The sequence below is a fragment of the Cercospora beticola genome, chromosome 9 (genome assembly GCF_033473495.1).
Source record: "Cercospora beticola chromosome 9, complete sequence".
NCBI classification, from domain to species: Eukaryota; Fungi; Ascomycota; class Dothideomycetes; order Mycosphaerellales; family Mycosphaerellaceae; genus Cercospora; species Cercospora beticola.
The window spans coordinates 1,512,778-1,534,618 of NC_088943.1; the positions used below are offsets into that span (position 1 = coordinate 1,512,778).

At 44.5% G+C, this 21,841-nt stretch overlaps 7 protein-coding genes across 7 annotated transcripts; 5 read left to right on the plus strand and 2 right to left on the minus strand.

Moving 5' to 3' along the window:
* Positions 1–10,200: 10,200 nt before the first annotated feature.
* RHO25_012810 (uncharacterized protein) lies at positions 10,201–11,906 on the plus strand (the record flags this gene model as incomplete). Its single annotated transcript, XM_023604107.1, has 2 exons — positions 10,201–10,254; positions 10,308–11,906. 2 exons carry the CDS (start codon positions 10,201–10,203, stop codon positions 11,904–11,906), a joined length of 1,653 nt encoding a protein of 550 aa, XP_023450168.1.
* A 408-nt stretch (positions 11,907–12,314) lies between these two features.
* On the plus strand, positions 12,315–13,748 carry RHO25_012811 (uncharacterized protein; the record flags this gene model as incomplete). Its single annotated transcript, XM_023604108.1, has 2 exons — positions 12,315–13,401; positions 13,444–13,748. The coding sequence occupies 2 exons, from the start codon at positions 12,315–12,317 to the stop codon at positions 13,746–13,748; spliced, it is 1,392 nt and encodes a 463-aa protein (XP_023450167.1).
* A 141-nt stretch (positions 13,749–13,889) lies between these two features.
* RHO25_012812 (uncharacterized protein) lies at positions 13,890–14,273 on the plus strand (the record flags this gene model as incomplete). The annotated part of the gene is made up of 1 exon (XM_065603593.1): positions 13,890–14,273. The coding sequence occupies one exon, from the start codon at positions 13,890–13,892 to the stop codon at positions 14,271–14,273; it is 384 nt and encodes a 127-aa protein (XP_065459665.1).
* A 907-nt stretch (positions 14,274–15,180) lies between these two features.
* RHO25_012813 (uncharacterized protein) lies at positions 15,181–15,609 on the plus strand (the record flags this gene model as incomplete). The annotated part of the gene is made up of 1 exon (XM_065603594.1): positions 15,181–15,609. One exon carries the CDS (start codon positions 15,181–15,183, stop codon positions 15,607–15,609), a length of 429 nt encoding a protein of 142 aa, XP_065459666.1.
* Positions 15,610–16,161: 552 nt separating this feature from the next.
* Positions 16,162–17,748, minus strand: RHO25_012814 (uncharacterized protein; the record flags this gene model as incomplete). The annotated part of the gene is made up of 1 exon (XM_023604109.1): positions 16,162–17,748. One exon carries the CDS (start codon positions 17,746–17,748, stop codon positions 16,162–16,164), a length of 1,587 nt encoding a protein of 528 aa, XP_023450166.1.
* Positions 17,749–18,654: 906 nt separating this feature from the next.
* Positions 18,655–19,581, plus strand: RHO25_012815 (uncharacterized protein; the record flags this gene model as incomplete). Its single annotated transcript, XM_023604110.1, has 1 exon — positions 18,655–19,581. The coding sequence occupies one exon, from the start codon at positions 18,655–18,657 to the stop codon at positions 19,579–19,581; it is 927 nt and encodes a 308-aa protein (XP_023450165.1).
* A 179-nt stretch (positions 19,582–19,760) lies between these two features.
* RHO25_012816 (uncharacterized protein) lies at positions 19,761–21,436 on the minus strand (the record flags this gene model as incomplete). The annotated part of the gene is made up of 3 exons (XM_023604111.2): positions 19,761–19,960; positions 20,012–20,266; positions 20,353–21,436. The coding sequence occupies 3 exons, from the start codon at positions 21,434–21,436 to the stop codon at positions 19,761–19,763; spliced, it is 1,539 nt and encodes a 512-aa protein (XP_023450172.1).
* Between the last annotated feature and the right edge of the window lie 405 nt (positions 21,437–21,841).

A 21,841-nucleotide genomic window follows, 5' to 3' on the forward strand; every position in this document is an offset into this window, starting at 1 on the left:
AGTTCGCTATCGGAGGTACTAGATAACTCTAATTACTTAGGTTACCTTATTAGAAGATCCGAAGATCTCCTTAAGCTTAGCTTTAAAGATCGTATAGTTTCTAAATATACTAGTAGAATCTTAAGTTCTCTAGCTATCTAAGTAGACCTTAAGGTAGAGTTTAATCTAGTTCTAAGTACTACCTCTAAGGTACGTACTTATAAAGATAGTCTTAAGTATTACTTAGACTAGGTTAAATATAAAATATATATCTATTTAGTTAACCTAATCGTCGAACTTATTTCGATCTCTATAGTAGTAGTTAGGCTTCGCTAGTTTAAAGCTTCTTAGTTTTAGGCTACTATCTTTATCGTCGGAGTCGTCCGGTAGAGTTAGTCTTAAAGCTTAAACTAGCTTACTATAGCTAGATTCTACTTTACTAGAAGTAGGATTCTCTCTAGAGCTTCCTATAATAGATATCCTTAAAGGTATATAAAGCTATTAGGTTTATCGGCGCTAGGCTAATAACCTAAGATCTTACTAAGTAGAAGCTTAAGCTCGATCGAAGTTTAAGCTTATCGAGTAGTCTAGAGGAAAGTAACGAAGTAGGAAGAGTTACTTAATTCTAATTAGTAAGATAGAATAGTAAGTTATATATAATAACTATCTAGAGAGGCGATACTTATCGCTATTAAATATAAATAAGACTTACTAGTCCTTAGCTATCTACTCTATAGTACTCTTATGCTCTCTATTATAGAGCGCGATAAAGTATAGAGTAGGTAGTAGTAGAGCGCCCGGCGTCTGCCTAATAGGTACTCTATATAGCTACTATACCTACTCGACTTCGATTAGTTAGTCGACTCTTCGGCAAGTAGAACCGTAATAGGTTTCTATCTACTATAAGTCTATAAAGAAATACTCTCTACTAAGAATTCCTAAAGCCTAAAGTACTACTTATCTAAAGTCTAACTATTAGATAGAGAGATATTATAAGAGTAGGGTTACGTAGGTAGTTATATAATACCTAGGTTATATTATAATATACTAAAGATTTATAACCTAGAGCTATCTATACTTACTAAGCTCGGATATTATACCTTTTTAGCCGAGAGGTAACGAAATAAAGCTCTAGGATTTCGCTATTATAAGAATATCCGAGCTTAACGGTTCTACTATAGGTTCGGCCGAAGTCGGTAGCTCGGTATATTCGAGGTCTTCGGTTCGATCCTCGCTTAGAGCTAAAAAGCGGAGTTAAAATTGCGTCGGTATACGTACTAAGGCTAAATGCCTTAGTACTAGATAACGTTTATAGATTTGCCTTATTACGTGCTCGTATTACGTAACTAGGTTCCGTACGCGTACAACCTATATACTTCTATAGTCCCTTATCTATCGCTTTAGAGTTAATATAACTTAGTAAGCACTCTTAGTTACGTAATATACTACGGCCTCTAAGTATATAATCCGGGCTTAGCGCCGGGGCGTCGCCTTCCGGAGGAAGAGGATAGTTATAAGAGCGGAGTTACGTAGATAGTTACGTAATACCTAGGTTACGTAGTAATATACTAAAGATTTATAACCTAGAGCTATCTATACTTACTAAGCTCGGATATTATATCTTTTTAGCTAAGAGGTAACGAAACAAAGCTCTAGGATTTCGCTATTATAGATATAGTATCTATAGAATCTTAAATCGTAATAAGTATTACTAATAGATCTAGTAGATAAATACTAGTCTTACTAAAGAAGCTAAGGATATTCTTTATAGTAAAGGCCTAGGTAAATATAGGCTAAAATAACTTAAGAAAGTTCTACTTTCTTACTATAGATAGCTCTTAGTACTCTATATTAAGCTTATTAAGCTCCTAGCTATATCTAATAGATAAGAGCCTAAATAATAATATATTTAGTAGCTATAGGTAGTAGGTACTATATAGTAGAAATACTATAATTAGAATCTTTCTTTCTAAAGTAAAGTTAATAAACTTTATAGTTATATAAGAGCTATAGCTATCTAGAATTAAAAGCCTCTACTTTAGCTATACTTTAGTCTTTATATATCTATTAAATACGTCTCTAAGCTATATAAAACTAAGGTTATTATTAGTCTATCTAGTCTTAGAAGTTTACTAGTAAACCTTATAGATCTTAGAGTTAAAATTCTATACTTAGCTATCTTAAATATTACTTTCTTAAGCTTTATAAATTATTATTAGAGGTAGCTATAAACTATTAGCGTAAATACTAGCTAAGATAGTAATCTATTTATAGTTACTAGAGTAAATATTTCTAAGTACTTTCTTTATTTCTAAAATATATTTTATATAAATTATAAGAGCTAGGAGTATATAGCTCGAGAGGCGTAGCTTATTAGGCGTTAAGGCATAACGGCTAGTACCGCTTATACTTAGCGTAGGACAAAAGCACGTAGAACGTATATAAACTAAGAAGGCAAGAATTATTCTTAATATCTCTAGATAGGGAGTCTAGAGGCGCTTAATATATTGCTATATTCTACTCTTATAATTATAATTCTTCTACCTTATTAAGAGTAGCGATCTATTAAGGCCTATTATACTTATACGAAACGTATCTACCTAGCGAACTAATCGCGACGACGACGTACCGAACGACGAATAGCTATTAGGCTATATCGAAGAAATATTAGAATCCGGAATAGTATAAGCTAAAAAGGAATAGGACGAGAATATAGATAATACCGACGACGCTAGTAACGCGTATATAATACGTAGGCGCCTCTAAGCTAAAAATAATACGTTATACGAATAGCTAGAGATCCGTACTCTTAAGGCTAAGAACGAACGCTTACTAAGAGAGGTATAGATAACTAAATTACTAGTATAGCTAAGCGCGATAGCGCTAGGCCTCGGATAGCTAATACCTTAGCAAGACGGCGCGTCTATAAGTTATACGAGTAGCGTACGTTCCGAAAGCGACGAGTATAGCTTATATAAGTCTATTAAGCTACGTACGCCTAAGCTCTTTAAGAGTAAGACTATAAAGGAGGTACGCGAATTTATCTATACTCTTAAGGTAAACTTTATAGCTATACTAAAGAGGTTTCCGACGGATTACTAGAAGGTAATTATAGGTATTATATACCTCGTAGGCGAAGCGTAAGAGATATAGTATAATAAATACCTAGGCGTTCTACCTATAGGATATACCTAGTCTCGGTTCTATTAATTCCTATATAATATCGTCGGAGATTAAGCGAACTATATACTTCTTATAACTATAGAATACGAGAATATATACTAGAGTAAGAGCTAGAGCGTACGATAGTTCGTAATAGACCTTAGTAACCTAGAGTCTTAGTTAGGTAACTATACTAAGGCGTAGCTAGTACGCTAGTTCCTTATAAAACTAAAGCTATCGCTACGTAAGGATATTATTAAGAACTATACTATCCCTAATAAGTATACCGACCTTATCGCTCTAGTAAGGCGCCTCGAGCAAGCTAAGAAGGCTATACCTCGTAAGCCGTATCGTAGTAATACCGAGAATAAGTAGGCTAAGCGTAAGCGTACTAATAGCGATACTTCTTATAAAAGGGCCTCCGGTTCGACTAGCGGCTAACGCGATACCTATAGTAGCAAGCCGAAGAGTAAACGTAGAGGCAAAGGTAAGGGCAAGGGCTAGCAACCTACGTACTTCGTATATAACGAGGTTAGCTATATTAGTCCTAACTACTCGAATCTTAAGAAAGATAGTAATAAGCCGGCTATTTATAGAGTAACTATAGCAAAGAAGTAGAGAGCGAAAAAAGCTAAAGCGCTAGAGATAATACGCGAGTTACTAGCGCTAAACTAGATAGCGATAACCCTCTACCGGTTTAGAGCGTACTAGCGACGCGCGTAGAAGAAGAAGTCGAAACGTAGTTAGGTAGTAAGCCGGCCGCTTTCCTTCTCGACGATACTACGGATATTAATATAATATTAAGAGCCTTTATACTATAGTATAACCTACTAATAAGGCCGAATATAGCCCTACCGCTAGTTACTACCTTTATAGGTAAATTAGGGCACTATTATAGTATATACTATATATATATACGGATCGTAGACTCTAGTAGTAAGGAGCGATCTATAGGTAGTATCTTCTATATATATAATATACTAACTCCTAACGTAATCTTAGGCTATCTATAGCGACGTACTTAGCGCGTACTAGCTAGTAGCGCTATAGATAAATAGCTATACGGTAACGATTGTTTTAGTAAGTTCGAAGTCCGAGAAGCCTATAAGTTCTTTAAGGATCTTTAGAAGGTACTAGTAGTATTTATAGTAAGCCTAAGTAAGATAGGCAATAAAGTTAAGCCTATCTTTAAGGAGTTCTATTATTTTAACGATATTCTTAATCCGATAGAGGAAATAAGAAGCAAGCTAGTTAATAGCGTAGAGTATACGATTAACCTATAGCTTAGAACTATACTACTATTCCGTCTACTATATTACTAGTTAGGGCGAGAATTAGATAAGCTTAAGGAGTATCTAAAGATAGGACTCGAGTACGATTAGATCGAGTATTCTAATAGCGAGGCGGGTACGCCTATCCTATTTATACTAAAGAAGAATAGTAAGCTATAGTTATATATCGACTACTATAGGCTAAACGAGATTACTATTAAGAACTAGTATCTACTACCTCTAATTAGTAAGACGCTAGATAGGCTTATAGGAGCTATATAGTTTACGTCCTTAGACTTAGCCGATACGTACTACTATATTCGGATTAAGCTAAGTAACTACTAGAAGACTACGTTTCGTACGCGCTACGGCTATTTCTAGTATAAGGTAATACTCTTCGGCTTAATAAACGTACTAGCGACGTTCTAAGTATATATTAACCGTACGCTAGTAGAGCTAGTCGATATAAGCTATATAGTATACCTAGACGATATTCTAATCTATAGTAGGATACGTAAGGAATACGTACGAGACGTATACGCTATACTTAAGAGGCTCTATAAGTTTAGACTCTACGTATAGCGTTCTAAGTATAAGTTCTTCTAGAAAAAGGTCGACTTCCTTAGATTCGTAGTAACTACTAGTAGCGTCGCAATAGACCTAAGTAGAGTAGCTATAATCGCCTCGTAGCTAACTCTAACTATACTAATAGAGGTTTAATCCTTCCTTAGATTCGCGAACTTCTACTATCGATTTATCTTTAGATATTCGAGAGTTATAGTACCTTTAATAGCGCTATTAAAGAGTATAAAGGATAGAAAGAAGCTAGAGCTAATTAAGTAGGAAGTAGCTAAGGAGTAGACGTTCTATAAGCTAAAAAATCGATTTTAGACTATACTACTACTAAGGCACTTTAACTCTATACTACGCCTACGAGTCGAAACCGACGCTTCCGACTTCGTAGTAGCCGGTATCCTAAGCTAACTATTCGAAGCGGAATAGTATCTAATTGCTTTCTTCTTATAGAAGATAATTAACGCTAAATATAACTACGAGGTTTATAATAAGGAACTACTCGTAGTAGTTAAGGTATTTAAGGCGTAGCAACTATACCTCGAAGGCGCTATATATAAGATTAAGGTACTTATTAATTACGCTAACCTTAAGGGATTTATAGGCGTTAAGTAGTTAATAAGTAGATAAGTAAGGTAGGCGACATTCCTCGCTCTCTTTAATTTTACTATTAGCTATCGAGCTAGTAAGCTTAACCTAGCCGATACGCTATCTAGACGTAGCAACTATATATAAGAGGCGAAGGAGATAAGTAACCTCCTACTATTACTATAGTAGAAACTCTAGGTATAGAGTACTATACCTATAAGCGGCCTAGTTATTTCCCGTATAAAAGCTACTTGCTAGGCTTAGTTAGATACTCTAAAGGTAGTTATAGCGGTAGTTAAGAGCAGAGAGGTAGCGCTGCCCGATAGTAGATATATTATAGTAGCGGTTAACCGTTTAGTTCGTCCGTTTAGCTTTACTCTGCTCTTATAAGTCGCTAGCGCTATTACTATATAAGAGTAGCTATACGCTAACGTCTTAGATATAATTGTCGGGTATACTACTATATTAGTATAGCTCGATCCGAAAGCAAAAGTACTATACGAGTAGGCCGAACGCAAAGGTATAGCGAGCGAGAAATATACTATTAAGGACGGCTATATATACTATAAAGAGGCTCTATACCTACCGAACGACCTAGTATTATAGATATAGGTAATCCGTATATACTACGATAATATCCTAGTAGGCTATTTTAGTAAGGATAAGACGGTAGAGTTAGTTAAGCGGAAGTACTAGTAGCTAGAGATTAGTAACGACGTAAAGTAGTACGTCGAGTAGTATAGTAGCTATTAGAAGGCAAAAGCAAGGCGCTATCGCCTCTATAGCGAGATAGCTACGCTCCTACTACCTAACTATCCTTAGAAGGATTTATCTATAGACTTTATTACGGATCTTCTACCTAGTAAGTAGAACGGCTATATCTTCGACGCGATCCTTATAATCGTAGATCGTTACTCGAAGATAGTAACTTTCGTCCGAACGATAAAGCGCTATACTAGTATAGAGCTTACGGATATTCTAATTAATAAGGTAATACGACTATATAGCGTACTAGCTAGTATCGTAAGCGATAGAGGCTTAGTCTTTACTAGCTAGTTCTAGTTAGACTTCTACTACGAGACGTATATAAAACGCAAGCTAAGTACTATATTCTATCTATAGACTAATAGTTAAACCGAGCGTATAAACTAGACGCTTAAGCAGTACCTACGTATCTATTATAGTAAGCGATAGGACGACTAGGCGTCTATCCTATCGTTAGTAGAATTCGTATATAATAATAGCGCGAATACTACGCTCGAGATATCGCTATTTCGAGTAGTATATAGGTTTAATCTAGACCTTTCTATAGAAATATATAAGAGGGATATAAGCGAAGCTTAGGATACGCTTCTTCGGGGAGAGGTACTAGTAGTAAAGGATACTATAGAGAGGTTAAAGCGGAACTATAAAGAGCTAACTAAGCGCTAGTAATAAGCAAGCGAATCTTAGGCTAAGTACTTTAATTAGAAGTACTAGCCGATAGAATTTAAGATTAGTAACTTAGTCCTATTATCTATAAAGAACCTCTAGTTAAAGGTACTATCGAAGAAGCTAGCGGACAAATTCGCTAGACTATTTAAGGTTATTAACGTAGTCGGGAAGCAGGCGTACCGCCTAGCTCTACTAACCGGCTCGCGGATTTATAATATCTTCTATATATCTCTTTTAGAACTCTAGTAAAGCGGCGATACGTAGGATACTAGCCTACTACTTATAGACGAGTAAAGCAAATAGGAAGTCGAGAGGATACTAGAAAGCCGTATAGAGAAAGGTATAAAGAAGTACCTAGTTCGATAGTATAGGTAGCTAGAGGAATATAATACCTAGGAGCTAGTAGAATATATTAGAGATTACGAGGTACTTAACGTATTCGAGGCGTAACGCGAAACTAAGTAGCCTATACGTAAGGCGAAACCGCGGAAGAAATAGTAATACTAGTAGTTAGTAGAATAGTAGAAAATTCTAAGAATTCTAAACGCTAAGTATCGCTAAGATACGAGAACCGCTAAGATACGAGAACTTAGAAAACTAAGACGTTATAAGAAAAGAGAAGATATTTATTTATAGTACTTATAGGTATAGCGTATACTACGCGTAATAGAAGTATATAGCCTAGAGCCGGCGAGACGTAAGAGTACTATAAGGGCCTAGTAGAAGAAGAGCGCGAGGCCTATAGGCTACTCGCTACCTACGCTTACGTCTATAGCCTTATTGTTCTCCTTTTTACTCTTCTTCTTCTTATTCTCCTCGAGCTTAGAGAGCTCGCCCTCGTCCTAAGTAGACTAGCCGGAGTAGGTAAGGTAACGGCGAGGTCTAGAGCCTCGCTAGAGGCGCTAAGTAGGCAGAGCTTCTATTATATAAATTAGTACTATACGAGAGGAGTAAGCGACTAGTAGGATATAAGATATACTTCGTACTCTAGCTCGAATATACTACGCTAGATAGCGAGGCCTATACTCGTCGCTACGAGCTCGTTAGCGAAGAGTATACTAGTAGCTAGCACCTCGCTAGCTTTCTTCGGTATAGAGAAGATACTAGCGGACTTGCTCGAGTTACTCTATAGGTGCTTAAGAGTAGTAGTAATAGCCTCGCCTATATTATCGAGGTAGTAGTAGAGCTACTAGCTACGTACGGCGCGCCTACTTATACGTAGTAGGCGGCGGTAGTAGCGCGTACGCTACGCCTACTTTATAAGGTCGGGATTAGTAATACGGATATACTTATAGTTAGACTTACTATAGCGAATATAGTTTAGCTACTAGCCGAGCTTTATATCGCTATTATAGCGCGGCTCGATAGCGAGGTATAAGGAGTTAGTAGACTCGAAGTATACGATACGTATACAAACTATACGACTTATAGTCTACGAGGTATAGGAGGTAGTACTAGTAGTCGTCGTCCTCTGCCTTCGGTAGATCGTCTACTATATAAGAGAGATAGTTAGCGGCCGAGGTAGCGGGAGTAGTAGTAGCTCTTCTTAGAGGTATATTACTTATAGGTCGCGTACGAGAGTAGTACTAGATAGTTAAGTATATAGTACGAGTTGGATACGAAGAGCTTACTAAATATAGATAGTTAATAGAGAAAATATACGAAGGGTATACGACGAATTTATAGTATACTAGCGCCTTATAGCGCGAGCGCCGATAGTATATACTATTAATAAGCCCGTTACTACGGAGAGTTACTATATAGTAACTAGCTACGAACTAAGGCTCGACTTAATATTTACGTATATAAGAAGTAGTACGAACGTACTAGATACTATACTAAGACGACGGAAATATATAGCCTCCTCTATAAGCTAAGGTAGCTCTATTAGAGAGAGGAGATAGTTATAAGAGCTAGGAGTATATAGCTCGAGAGGCGTAGCTTATTAGACGTTAAGGCAGAACGGCTAGTACTACTTATACTTAGCGTAGGACAAAAGTACGCAGAACGTATATAAACTAAGAAGGCAAGAATTATTCTTAATATCTCTAGATAGAGAGTCTAGAGGCGCTTAATATATTACTATATTCTACTCTTATATAAATATACTTTATTTTATTAATAAAGCTAATTATAAACTCTTTCTTATCTATATTATATATATTCTTAGGCTTAATCTTATATTAAGCAACCTTAGCCTTTAGAAGCTTAAAGTACTAATTAAATAACTACTTAGAATTAGCTTTAAAGTATAAATACTCGATTAGTATAAAATACTTAGAAGTAATCTAATTAGACTATCTCTTTACGAATCTTAGTATCTAGTTATTTCTAGGCCTATAACTACTAATCTCGTATATAAAATTAAGAACTATTAATAGAATTAGAAGTATTCTATAGTAGGTATATTTATTAATATATATAATAAGAGATATCTCTTAAGAGTAGTTAAGAATATATTATAATTTAGCTTTATTTACTCTACTACTAGTCTTACTATTCTAGTAGTTACTAAGAGTACTATAGTCTACTTTAAACTTTCTTAAAGCTATAGAAATATTCGGCTTATCTTATTTACTAAGCTAGTCTAGTACCTATAGTATAGTATCTATAATAGTAGTATAATTAATAATTGAATATGTTAAGAAACGCTGAAACTATAGGTTTACGCGGGGTTGTGGGTCACGTGGGGCACACTTCTACCAAGATTGGACCCCGCATATACGACTAGTTCTAACCAGTGACGGCCACCAAGAAACGCCACCCAACGACGTCAAACCCAATTCTGCGGCACACCTCTCGCCTCTCTCCCGTTTCTCCCTCTGGGCACCCAAACGACAAGCGGAACTTTGTGTTTGGGCTATGGCACGCATGGACATCTCGTGCGGCACTACCAAGCCTTCTCGCTTGTAGATTCATCAGTCGATGAGGCGTTGACCGAAACGGCCCTGCTCTCCCCACTCACGAAGAGCTTCCCCGAGAACGCCCAAACCGCTGGTATCTGGAGTCTCCAGCACTAAGATGACCCCAGGATATAAGGTGGACTAGACGACTAGCTCAGAGACAGTTTCATCAGCATCATCAACTCCACTTCTTCACTTGAGCCTGCTAGTATCAGAGCAGAATACCAGGACTTGCATTGAGTGTCTAGCCTACATTACCAGAGCAACACACCTTCCTGGTATCGGACACAATGGCGACCTTCTCGGAGAAGGTGGTTGAGCAGAAGGGTGATGTCGAGCGAAGGGTATGTTCTTCCTGTCTCTCGTAGCAAAAACATTCTCTAATGACTCTATTCAGGTCTCCATCACCGCGTCAATCGTCGGCGGCCAAGCTGAAGCAGCAGCGGCCAACGAAGCTGAACGCTCAAGAGGTCTCATCGAGTCCTTGAAACTCTACCCCAAGGCAGCAGCATGGTCGGTCCTCCTCTCCACGGCCATCATTATGGAGGGCTTCGACAAGACTCTCATCAACGGTCTTCTCGCTGTCCCTCAATTCCAGCGCGCCTTCGGTGAACAACTTGCCGACGGTTCTTGGGAGATCACCTCCGCTTGGCAAGCTGGTCTCACCAATGGTGCCTTGGTCGGTGAGATTTTGGGTCTCGGACTCAATGGTATCCTTGCCGACCGCTACGGATACAGGAAGACCATGATCGGCGCGCTCATCCTGACGGCGCTTCTGATTTTCATCGTTTTCTTCGTTCAGAGCCTACCACAACTCTTGGTCGGCCTTGTCTTTATGGGAGTGCCGTGGGGTGTCTTCCAGACTCTCACTACCACCTACGCCGGTGAGGTCTGTCCTACCGGTCTGCGCCCCTACCTGACAACATACGTCAACCTTTGCTGGGTTATTGGCCAGTTCATTGGATCTGGAGTTCTCAAGGCTGTTGCAGAGCGCACAGACGAATGGGCATATCGCATTCCTTACGCTCTGCAGTGGGTCTGGCCGGTGCCTCTCATCATCGGCATCTATCTTGCTCCCGAGTCGCCCTGGTGGCTCGTTCGCAAGGATCGATACGACGAGGCCAAGGCCTCCCTGATCCGCCTCACCTCCCGCAACACTCCGGACTTCAATCCCGACCATACTGTCGCCTCTATTAAACAGGTTAATGACTTCGAGGTGGCCGTCAGCGCAGGCACTTCATACCTGGACTGTTTCAAGGGTACCAACCTTCGACGAACTGAAATCGCATGCGGAGTATGGCTTGTTCAGACTGTCTGCGGTTCTACGTTCATGGGATACTCGACGTACTTCTACCGCCAGGCCGGTCTCGACGTCAGCCACGCTTTCACGCTCTCGCTGTGCCAGTATGCCCTGGGCGCCATTGGAGTTTTCGTCGCTTGGTTTTTGATGCCACACTTCGGACGTCGTAGCCTATACGTGATCGGCCAGGCTCTGCTCTTCGGACTCCTTCTCATCATCGGCTTTTGCGGCATTGCAAGCGACACCAACAGCGCAGCACAGTGGGCTATCGGCTCTATGCTCCTGCTGTTCACCTTCACCTATAACTGCAGCGTCGGACCAATCTGCTATGCTTTGGTCGCTGAGATGCCTTCCACCCGTCTTCGCCAAAAGACTGTGGTATTGGCCCGTACTGCCTACCAAATCGGCGGCCTCATCAACAACATCCTCACCACAAGACAACTCAACCCTGGTGCATGGAACTGGGGACCTTTCTCCGCCTTCTTCTGGGCAGGCACTGGAGCTATGATGCTCATCTGGTCTTACTTCCGTCTTCCAGAGCCCAAGGGACGCACATATGGTGAACTCGATGTTCTCTTCGAGATGCGCGTCTCCGCGAGGAAGTTCAAGAGCACCATCGTCAACACTGATGAGCACATGGCTGCTGTTGTGGACGAGAAGCTCCCTGCAGATGAGTACGTTGAGGTCAAGGTTTAAGATACAGAACGAAATGTTTGTACAGATTTTACGATTTTTATGATATCCATACCTCAGTGTTCAAAAAGATTTACAATGCATCAAGCACATTCAAACTTAACTTCGCTACTCCCTTGCACGTGTTTCCATTTCACGACTTTTGTAACTGCGAGTCGCCACTCTTCACGTGAAGTCAGCACATGCCAAGGATATCACCTTGCCGGGAAAGCACGCTAACCCTGCACGCGGAGCCTCGGCTGTGGGGAAAGTTGCTGGTCTCGGTTCTTTGAGCTATCACAGCCGAATAGGAAAGGAAGAGCACTTGACTCGTCCTGCAGTTGTCGCGATGCATTCTTCTATACAACACCATTGCCACTTGGCTCTGTCTTTCGACAAACCACCTTGAGATAATCCAATACAACAGCCAACATGAACATCTCCGCTTCGACCTCAGGCGGCAAGCCTCGCCCCGTCCTCAAGACACCACTATGCGAACTGCTCGGCATCGAGTATCCTGTCATCTTAGCCGGAATGGCTCGAACCTCATCTGGTCCATTGGCAGCCGCAGTGTCTAATGCAGGAGGTCTGGGAGTCATTGGTGGTTTGGGATACACGCCGAAAGCTATGCGAGAGATCATCCACGAGATCAAGGCCAATTTGAACGATAAGAAGCTCCCATTTGGCGTGGATCTCGCTCTCCCACAAGTCGGTGGCTCAGCACGAAAGACAAACCACGATTACACACATGGACAGCTGGACGAGCTCATCTCTGTCGTTATCGAGGAGGGTGCCAGCCTATTCGTCAGCGCTGTTGGTGTGCCACCCGCTCATGTCATCAAGCGACTACACGAGGCAAACATCTTGGTTATGAACATGGTTGGACACCCAAAGCATGCACACAAGGCCCTGAAGGCCGGCGTCGATATAGTATGCGCACAGGGAGGAGAAGGAGGAGGCCACACAGGAGACATTGCTACGAGCATCCTGATTCCTAGCGTCGTGGATGTGGCGAGGCAGTACAAGAGCCCATTGACTGGCAAACCAGCAATGGTTGTCGCCGCAGGTGGCATCTACAACGGTCGATCACTGGCTGCAAGTCTGTCATACGGAGCAGTCGGTGCATGGGTCGGCACAAGATTCGTTGCCAGCGAGGAGGCAGGATGCAGTCAACAGCACAAGGAGGCAGTCGTCACAGCACAGTTTGAGGATACTCTCAGAACACTTGTCGTTTCCGGCCGACCCCTGCGAGTGCGAATGAACGACTACATCAAGTCCTGGGAAGTCGACAGGCCTGAGGAAGTGAAGAGGCTGTGCGATCAAGGAATTGTGCCTCTCGCGCACGATATGGAGAATTTGCCAGACGACCAGCAAGACAAGATTGATATTCCGCATTTAATGGGTCAGGTCGCTGGTGCTATCGAAAAGATTCAGCCTGCGAAGGAGATTTTGGAGGAAATGGTGTCCGAATGTGTTGATATACTGAAGGCACAGCAGGGATACTTGGGTGAAACGAGGAGTAAGCTCTAAAATGGATCCAGATTACTTTTCTATCTAGTAGACAATTATGACGCTTTATCTATCCTGGCCCCTGCCCTCTTTGACAATTTTACAGAACGTAAGGATGGTCTCTCGCGCGAATGCAACTGGGCGTGCAAGGTGATGCAAAGCGGCTCACGAGTCTCCACTATCAAATGGACTTTGGCTCATACGACGCTTCAACAAATATCTGCCGCCATGTATGGCGGTGCCATCTTCCAAGAACTACCCCAGAAATCTCTGGCCTCGAACCACTTTCCTCGTGAGCTGATCACGGGCATATACGACATTCACGTGGTGTCCGTTCTACGCCGCGTGTTTAAGTGAACGACGGCCAGTGATGAGACGATGGCTTTGACTCTGCATCTCCGCCTCGAGCTTAGGAGTTGCACTTGACTCCCATCTCGATGCAGATCCTCCCATCAAAATCAAAGGTCCCCAAGAAACACCCGAGAATCACAGTTCAGCATGCAAACCCAAGACGAGTTCCTCTCAAACCCTGGCCTGGTGCCACAACAGCATACTGTCAACAGAGACTGCATGATTTGTCACGAAGAATTGATCAACCCTGTTACTACGAGCTCTTGTGAGTGTCGTGTACAATACTGCCGAGAGTGTATTATGGCATGGTTCAAGTCGAGCAATAAGTGCGCGACTTGTTCCACGAGGCTATACTACTTGAAGCCCGATCACGATGAGGAGGAGTACATCTACAACGAACATGAAGACGAGAACCAGGGATATCGTGAGAGCTACCTCTTCGAGGTCGAGGCCAAATTCACATGCAACGCCCTCCAGCTCATGATCCTGTTCTCTGTCCTCCTTTTCCTGTTCGTCATCTCCTGGCAGTGACGCCACCACGACTCGAGGCTTGCCAAAAGACTTTGTCGGCCACCTTCTAGTCGGCACTAACATCTACCACAACGAGCAACATTTACATTATCTGCGTTCTACTAATGTCGGACAAAGGTTGCAAGCAACTATGCCTTTGTCTCTACAGCTCCTTCCACGATGCGTGCGATCTATAAGATCTACAGCGAACGGCCATTCGAAACCCGTCTTCAGAAACTCCAAGCCTACCAACACAGAAAAAGCAGCCTCACTATGCCAACACGAGACCAATTCCTTGCAAACCCTGGCCTGGTGCCACAAGACGGAGAACACGACTGCATGATCTGCTATGATACTGCTGTCGAACCCGTAACCACAAGCGGGTGCAGTTGTCGCGTTGTGTGCTGCCGCGAGTGCATTCTATCATGGTTCGAATCTTCGAATAAATGCTTGATTTGTGATTTCCGGTACTACGAAATGGCAAATGAGAACGAGCTGACGTTTTGGCAATTTCTCGAGGCACTCTGGAACGCGGTGATGATGCTGATGCAGCTCTATTGCATACTCGTTTACTGTTTCAGGTACTGGACGGAGACGCCGCCACAGCCACGATTTAGAAGAGATCCGAGAATGAGGTACGTTCGGTATGTACGATAGAAAGCCGAAAAATCAATTACGACATAGGACCAGGTTCCATGGTGGCTCTCCATATTGCCTCTTCTTTCAGATCCAATCACTTTGTCTTACAAGACTTTCACGCACTGATTCAACATTCACGTTGTTTATTGTTCCTGCACAAAGAGAAACGAACAATGCCTTTGTCTCTATGTCTTCTTGCTCAAGGGTATGCGAGATATAAGTTCACAGCCCATCTCCATCTGCATCCCCTGCTTCTATCACACCCAATCCTACTGAGACAGAAAGCAGCATGCCAACGCGTGACGAATTCCTTGCTAACCCCGGCCTGGTGCCGCAAGACGGTGAGTCGCAGTGCATGATCTGCCATGAGACCGCTGTCGAACCTGTAATGACAAGCGGCTGCGAATGTCGTGTTGTATACTGCCGCGAGTGTATTCTTGAATGGTTCCGATCAGGCAGTGGCAAGTGTCCGACCTGCATCGTCCAGCACTTCACCATCCCAGGAACTGAGGATAGTGAAGACAGCGAGGACGATGACAGTTCCGATGAGGATTACGACCCCGGCTACACTCGCTTGTACGATGAAGACGAAGAATATGAAGACGATGGTGAGGACGAGTCTTCCATCGAGGATGAACCGCGTCATGCGTCCTCGGTGGAATACATGAGATGGATGGAGATCGCGTCGTCTCAGTGGGCGTCCTGGCATCAGTCTTAGTAGCAGCCCTAGGGAAATGAAAGGGAGTGGCGGGTCCTCGTCCCGATACTTCGAGCAGCAGAGGAGCGAACTGGCGTTGTGATTCCATAATGATTAGACATTTCCAGCGCACGAAGAAGGAGAGGCTCGAGGCGGCGAGGTCCTGCATATTGTAGGAAGCACCGTCGATAGATATCTGCAATGATGCCATGATACCCCACGACGTTTTGCTATTTTGAATTTTACTTTTCTCATTCTGCCAAATTCTTCCATTGAGAATGTCCAATGCACGTCAGCCCACTGTAATGAATCTCCAAGCAAATCGCTATCTGGAGTGCGACGTTCTACCAAGCACGTTTTCATCTACTCGGTTCAAAGACGAATAGCACATTCCTCCTCAGGACAGACAAGAACACTAGGGTGCTATTACGCGATGAACGCCTCGAAGTCCTAATGGCTAGAAGCATTGGGAAAAAAAGATCGGAAGGTTATGCTTTTGATTTTGGAAGCGTTCGAAATCTATATCAGCTAGTGATGAAGGGATGCAGCCACCATTAGCCCCTGACGATACGCCTAGTTCCACCAGTCGGCTTCCTGGTCTAGGTATTGGCTGTACAAATAGACGCGTTTCGCCTGTTCAACCATGTGCTCGATAACATCGAGCATGTACCGCTGCACGATACTAGGGGTTTCCAGCTGCCTTTGCTCCTGATGAGCTTGATACATCTCCCTGAATATCGGCGAGACATCTTTCAGCTCGTTGACAGCGCGATCGATGAGTTCGTGGCGCGCTTCATCTGGGGTCATCGCATTGCGGCTATCGAGTGATATAACCACTCTTCCAAGAGACTGTACCACGGCGTGGAACTCCTTGTGGATTTGTCTGCCGAACCAGTCGAATCGCTCTCTGAGAGATGTGTTGGCGTGAACCTCCTCCTGACCGTCTCTGCTTGCCCAGTCGAAAACCTCTCTGTGGAAGGTGTTGGCGTGGACCAGGAGTGCGTCGATCAAGGGAGGCGCGTCGAACAAAGCTAATCTCTCGACTATGACAGGAGGAGAGAGGCGTGTGTGGCCGTCGCGTTCGTCATCCTCTTCTTCGTCGTAATCTCGAATTTCGCTGAGGTCCCTTGCTCTTACGATATCGTTTTCTGGGTCCCTCGTCGCGGAGTTCAGAAGATAGACATGTCGACATTCCTCGAAATGGTCTATTACGGTCTCCTCGACAGTGACTGGAAGGCCAAAGGTGAGATACGGTGGCGGATAGTCACCTTCCAGCGATGGAGCATCTTCCATGCTCTGGTCCTGATGGCTGTCTCTATCGTGTTCGTCGTCGCTTTCATTGTCAACGAAGTGGTAGACGCGCTCTGCTGCTATTGCTACCTGCTCCACGATGTAAAGCACGTATCTCTGCAGAGGATTTGGATCAAGCATCCTCCCCTGTGCCTCGATGACGTTGTACAATTCCTGGAACACGGGGGATTCGTGTCTCAAGTCATCCAGCACTTCTTGCAAGAGCAGTTGATGGCATTCTTCGAATGTCATGCCCTGCTCGTGGAAATCCAGGATCATCTGGCCAACCGTTCGAACCAGGAGGAAGAAGTCGTTCTCATCTGCTCCTTGTGAGCCTTCCAGGGCGTCTGCCAGCTGTTCCTCGTAGAAAGTGTTGGCGGCAGCTAGGAGGAAATCGATCAAAAGGTACGCATCGATCCAAGCCTGTCTTGTCATGCTCTCGTCCGTGGAGTCGTACTCGTCGTCAAAGAAACGAAAGTCGTGGATGTGTTGCAGTTCGGCCTGCTCATCCTCTGGAGTGTCCATGTCTCCCATCTCGTCGAGGTCAAGCAGATATATTACTTCATCTCCCTCGCCATTTGGGGCGAATCTTCGGACCGTAGCGTTAATTCCAAAGGTTGGGGGCGCAAGCGGTCCCTCAACATTGTTGGGATCATTTTCACTCATGTAGGCCACACGACAGGTCGGACAATTCGAGCCATATTCGAACCAGCTCAGGACACACTTCCGGCAGTACAGAACGCGACATTCGCAGCCGCTCGTCAACACCGGGTTGGTAGCTTCGTCGTAGCAGATTGCACAGATGGTGCCTGCTTCCGTAATTTGTGGCACCAGGCCAGGGCTTGCAAGGAACTCGTCTCGTGTAGGCATCTTGTACTTGGTTCTTCTCTGTGTTTGGGTTTGAAGAGAAACCTGGATCGAGATGGTGATCTGGTGCTACTCTTATACTCGAGGGAGGAAGATGCAAAGACAAAGACATTGTCCTGGTTTTGGCAGTTTCCTTCGGTGTAGTGATTCGGCCAGTAGACAAAGGCTTTGAAGCCAATAGACAACGTCCATATCGTATCAGTACGTCTAGCTCTTTGAGTGAAAGTAACTCGATGCAGGGAGTGAACAGACACGTGGAGTGCCCAAAAGTCGAGAAGTGTCGCCCAATATGTTTCTCATAGTGTATAGCGCCGCAAAGACTTGTGTAATCGTGCGTATAAAAATTGAATGGTGCATACCAATGCATTGATTGTTGTAGGTCTTGTAGACGTGAACGATCGAAGAACGAAAGCGTAAAAAGAGTGCCCTGACAATATATTCAGGAGGAAACAAAGAGCGATCATGGTTTGGAGTATAGCCCCTGTCTGAATTGCTCGACGCCTCAGTGTCTGAGATTCATCTCCCAAGAGACAGACCTGTAGCTGCCGCACGTCGGTATTCCAAGGCAGTAGCGTTTGTACTTGCTGCCCGTGCTTCGCAAGAGGAACCAGACTACTTCCAAGGAAAGAACGACACTGCCATCACCATCATCAGTAAGAGTGACGAGCAGGAGTACGCACCTGACTTGAGAATTAGTTTGAGATCTTCACACGTCGATATGGTATTCACTCCGTGCCTGTTCACCTGGCTTGCACTCAAGGTATCTTAGCAGCGACTCAAAGCAAAAATGTTCTTTCTCACCACAACCTTTCCCCCAAAGATAGAAGATCTCCGAATCGCAACAACACATCGCTATCACAATCCTTCTCAAGACCACGCACGACCATCACGACAGACAGCACCACAAACATGCCAACACGCGACGAACTATTTGCTGGCTTCGTGCCACTACACACAGCAGTCCGAGAGTGTATGATCTGCCAGCAGGAACCTCCAATTAACCCTGTAACAACACAGTTCTGTCGATGTCGCGTGGTATACTGCAGCGACTGCCTTCTCCGCTGGTTCGAGAGATCGAATAAATGTTGCACTTGTCCTACTGTGTACTACGTCAAAGAGAGTGACAGTGAAGACAGTGCCAGTGGAGAAAGTGACAGTGAAGTCAGCGAGAACGAAGATAGCGAGGACGAAGATGGCGAGAACGAAGACCAAGAAGACCAAGAAGACCAAGAAGACGAAGATCCAGCAGAGAACGGACCAGGACCTTTCGAACTCCCAGTGACGATCAAAGAAATCCCCCGCCCGAGTGGTGGACCCCCATTCAAATTGTACCTCCTCAACTCCATAACAGGCGCAGCGGAGCGCATTGAAGCTTTAGATACTATCATCCGATTCCGCGCCTTCCCGGGAGCTCGTACGGGTGGAGTAAACGACCAAGCATCGCAGCCATCAGCCTCCATTGAAGCATACCTCATGATTGACGCCTTCTTGCAAGACGCCATGATCATCTATGGCAGCGCCATCACTCAGATCCCCTGGAACGGCGAGGTAGGTTCCATCGAGAAGTTCATCAAATTGGTGACATCGCTTGGACAAGCCATCATTCAGCTCGATGGCTGTCGAGACATGACTTCTCTTGAGGTGGGCCGAGGGCTGTGCGAGGGTGCGTTGGCCGGCTTGAGGTCTACTTGTCCGGGACTCGCAGAGACGTACGAGAGATATCTGGAGCAGGACATGCCGTTTGCAGATTGGGACTTGGTGGGGCGGTATTTGCCACACTTGGCCAAGAGAATGGCGAAAGTGGCGGAGCGGATCCATTTGTTTCGACAGATGTAATGGAGGTGATGTTGTTAGCGATGATGTGCAGAGATCGAGGTTGGCAGTCGGAGTGTATAACATAGGCTAGAGTACATATTTTGTCGAATCGGATCCCGCAACGCTCGGGCTCCGGTGATGGACAATGCATGGCCATGGAAACGAAGCAGAGTGGTAATTTTGAAGTCTGTAGAACATGTCTAGAATCTGCTGATATCCCGACCAAAGATCCAGTTGATTGACCAGTAAATGGGGATCAGGATTTTGTTTCGCCAGCTCACAGTTTTGGTCAAATATGCACCTCGCCAAATGAGCCAGGCGATGCGGCCTGAGATGTTTGCTCCGTTGCCCTCCAGAATGGCTTTTTGTGATCCAAGATAGGCCATTACACCCAAGTTTTCTGCGTCAAGTGTTAGCCCACATCATCCTCATTCGTACATGTGTCGCTTACTGTAAGTGAACTCCTGCGACTCGATGTCGCCCTTATTCAGACGTTTTGCTAGCCAATTAGCCTTTTGTGAGGCTACCTGAGCTGTAGCCGGATATGCTGTGCCCTCGAGAATGGCACAATCTCCCAATGCGTACACGTCCTTGATCGGTTGTTCATTGGGATCTTTGGCTTGCAGTCGGCCATTCGTGACGATGCCGCCGTTGCGCTCGTGCTTCTGCACTTTGTCTTTTAGACCATGCTCGACAAAGGGATTCACTGCCAAAAGTAGTCAGTAGGAGGTAAAAAGATGTCTAAGACAGGTCTTTCGCAAGTTGGAGGTGCCTTCTAGCGACTACACTTACTCATTAGCCCTGTTGACCAAACGCACATCCCGACTGGAATCTCGCCTTCTTCCTTGATCTTCAATGTGTATAGCGACGAGCCGTCTTTGACTCCGGATGAGGCTTGCATCTCTTTTGGCAAACCTCGCCGTAGTTCTTCAATGTGATGACTTGTCTTGATGCTTATTCCTTGCCGTGAGAAAGTCTTCATGGCGTATTTCCCAAGTGTTTCGTCGAACATGCTCAGCACCTTGTCCGCGACATCGTAGACCGTGATGTTGACGTATTTGATGAGCTCTGGGTATAATCGCTTCATGTCTTCGTGTACCATGTCGTACAACTCGGCACTCCACTCGATACCAGTCGGTCCTCCGCCGACCACCGCAAAGTTCAGGTAGACGCGCTTCATCTCTTCGCTCACTGTGGGCAGCGCAGCCATCTCGAAGCAGGATAGGAGATGGTTTCGTATTCTCCTTGCGTCCCCAACATCCTTGAGGAAGTAAGCATTCTCTTTCACACCTGGAGTGTTGAATGTCTGAGCGTAGCACCCCACGGTGATGACCAGTTTATCGTATGCAAGATCGAATACCTCTCCCTTCTTTTTCTCAACAGCTTTCACCTGATCTCTCTGCTTTTCCGACATTGTCTCATAGCGGCTTTCCGTCAATGCCTTTGAGGCGACCGAGTCCTCAACAGCCTCTTCCAAAGACAATGTTTTGTTCTTGAAATCGACCTGATCTGCCCAGGCTTGGAAGAAGCCAGCACCATATTTGCGTGCTCGGAAAGCTCGATTCGGTTCGATGGTCGTTCGGAATTCTAGTGTCCCCACGGAGGTCCCCGCCAGTAGAGGTGTGAAGACGAAATATGAGCGCGGTGACACCAGAACGATCTGGTATTTCCGAGGATCCAATGCTCTCGACAGCGTGAAGCCGCCCCATCCCGAGCCCAAGATTACGACTCTTTCTCGGCCATCGCGCTGCTCGTCCAGCTGTTGTGTCGAGAGATGGCGGGCTTGTGCAGCTTTCCTGGAGCTGAGTGATAATGTGCCGGAGCGGACAGTAGGTGAAGTCAGACTGGCCAATGCCCGCCGCTGAACGCACAGCATTGCTGTCAAGGAAATTGTTGTCTGTCACCTACCTGTATCCGACTATCCTTTCGAGGACGATGGTCATTTCTACAAAAGCGCCCTCCCCATTGCATCACCTCCGCGCTCGCCGTAGATCTGTTTATGCACGAGCTGCTCTGACGTCGGCTGTGAGTCGGAAGGAGTCGGCTTCCGCTGCGATCCGATCAGCGGGAGGCGTTGGAAGAAGTGGATTTGTGCAAACTGGCTGCCAGTGCACGCTGCTGTTCCACGCCGTCTTCGACGTTGGATCAACATGTTGATGTCGGCGACAGAGAGTAACGTGGTCTGCCGACACCGCAGCAGTATTTCATCCTCGACGCGTAGCTTCCACGCAGCTCGTCAACCTGGTGGGGCAGCCGCGAGGACAGTTCAAAGACCGAAGCA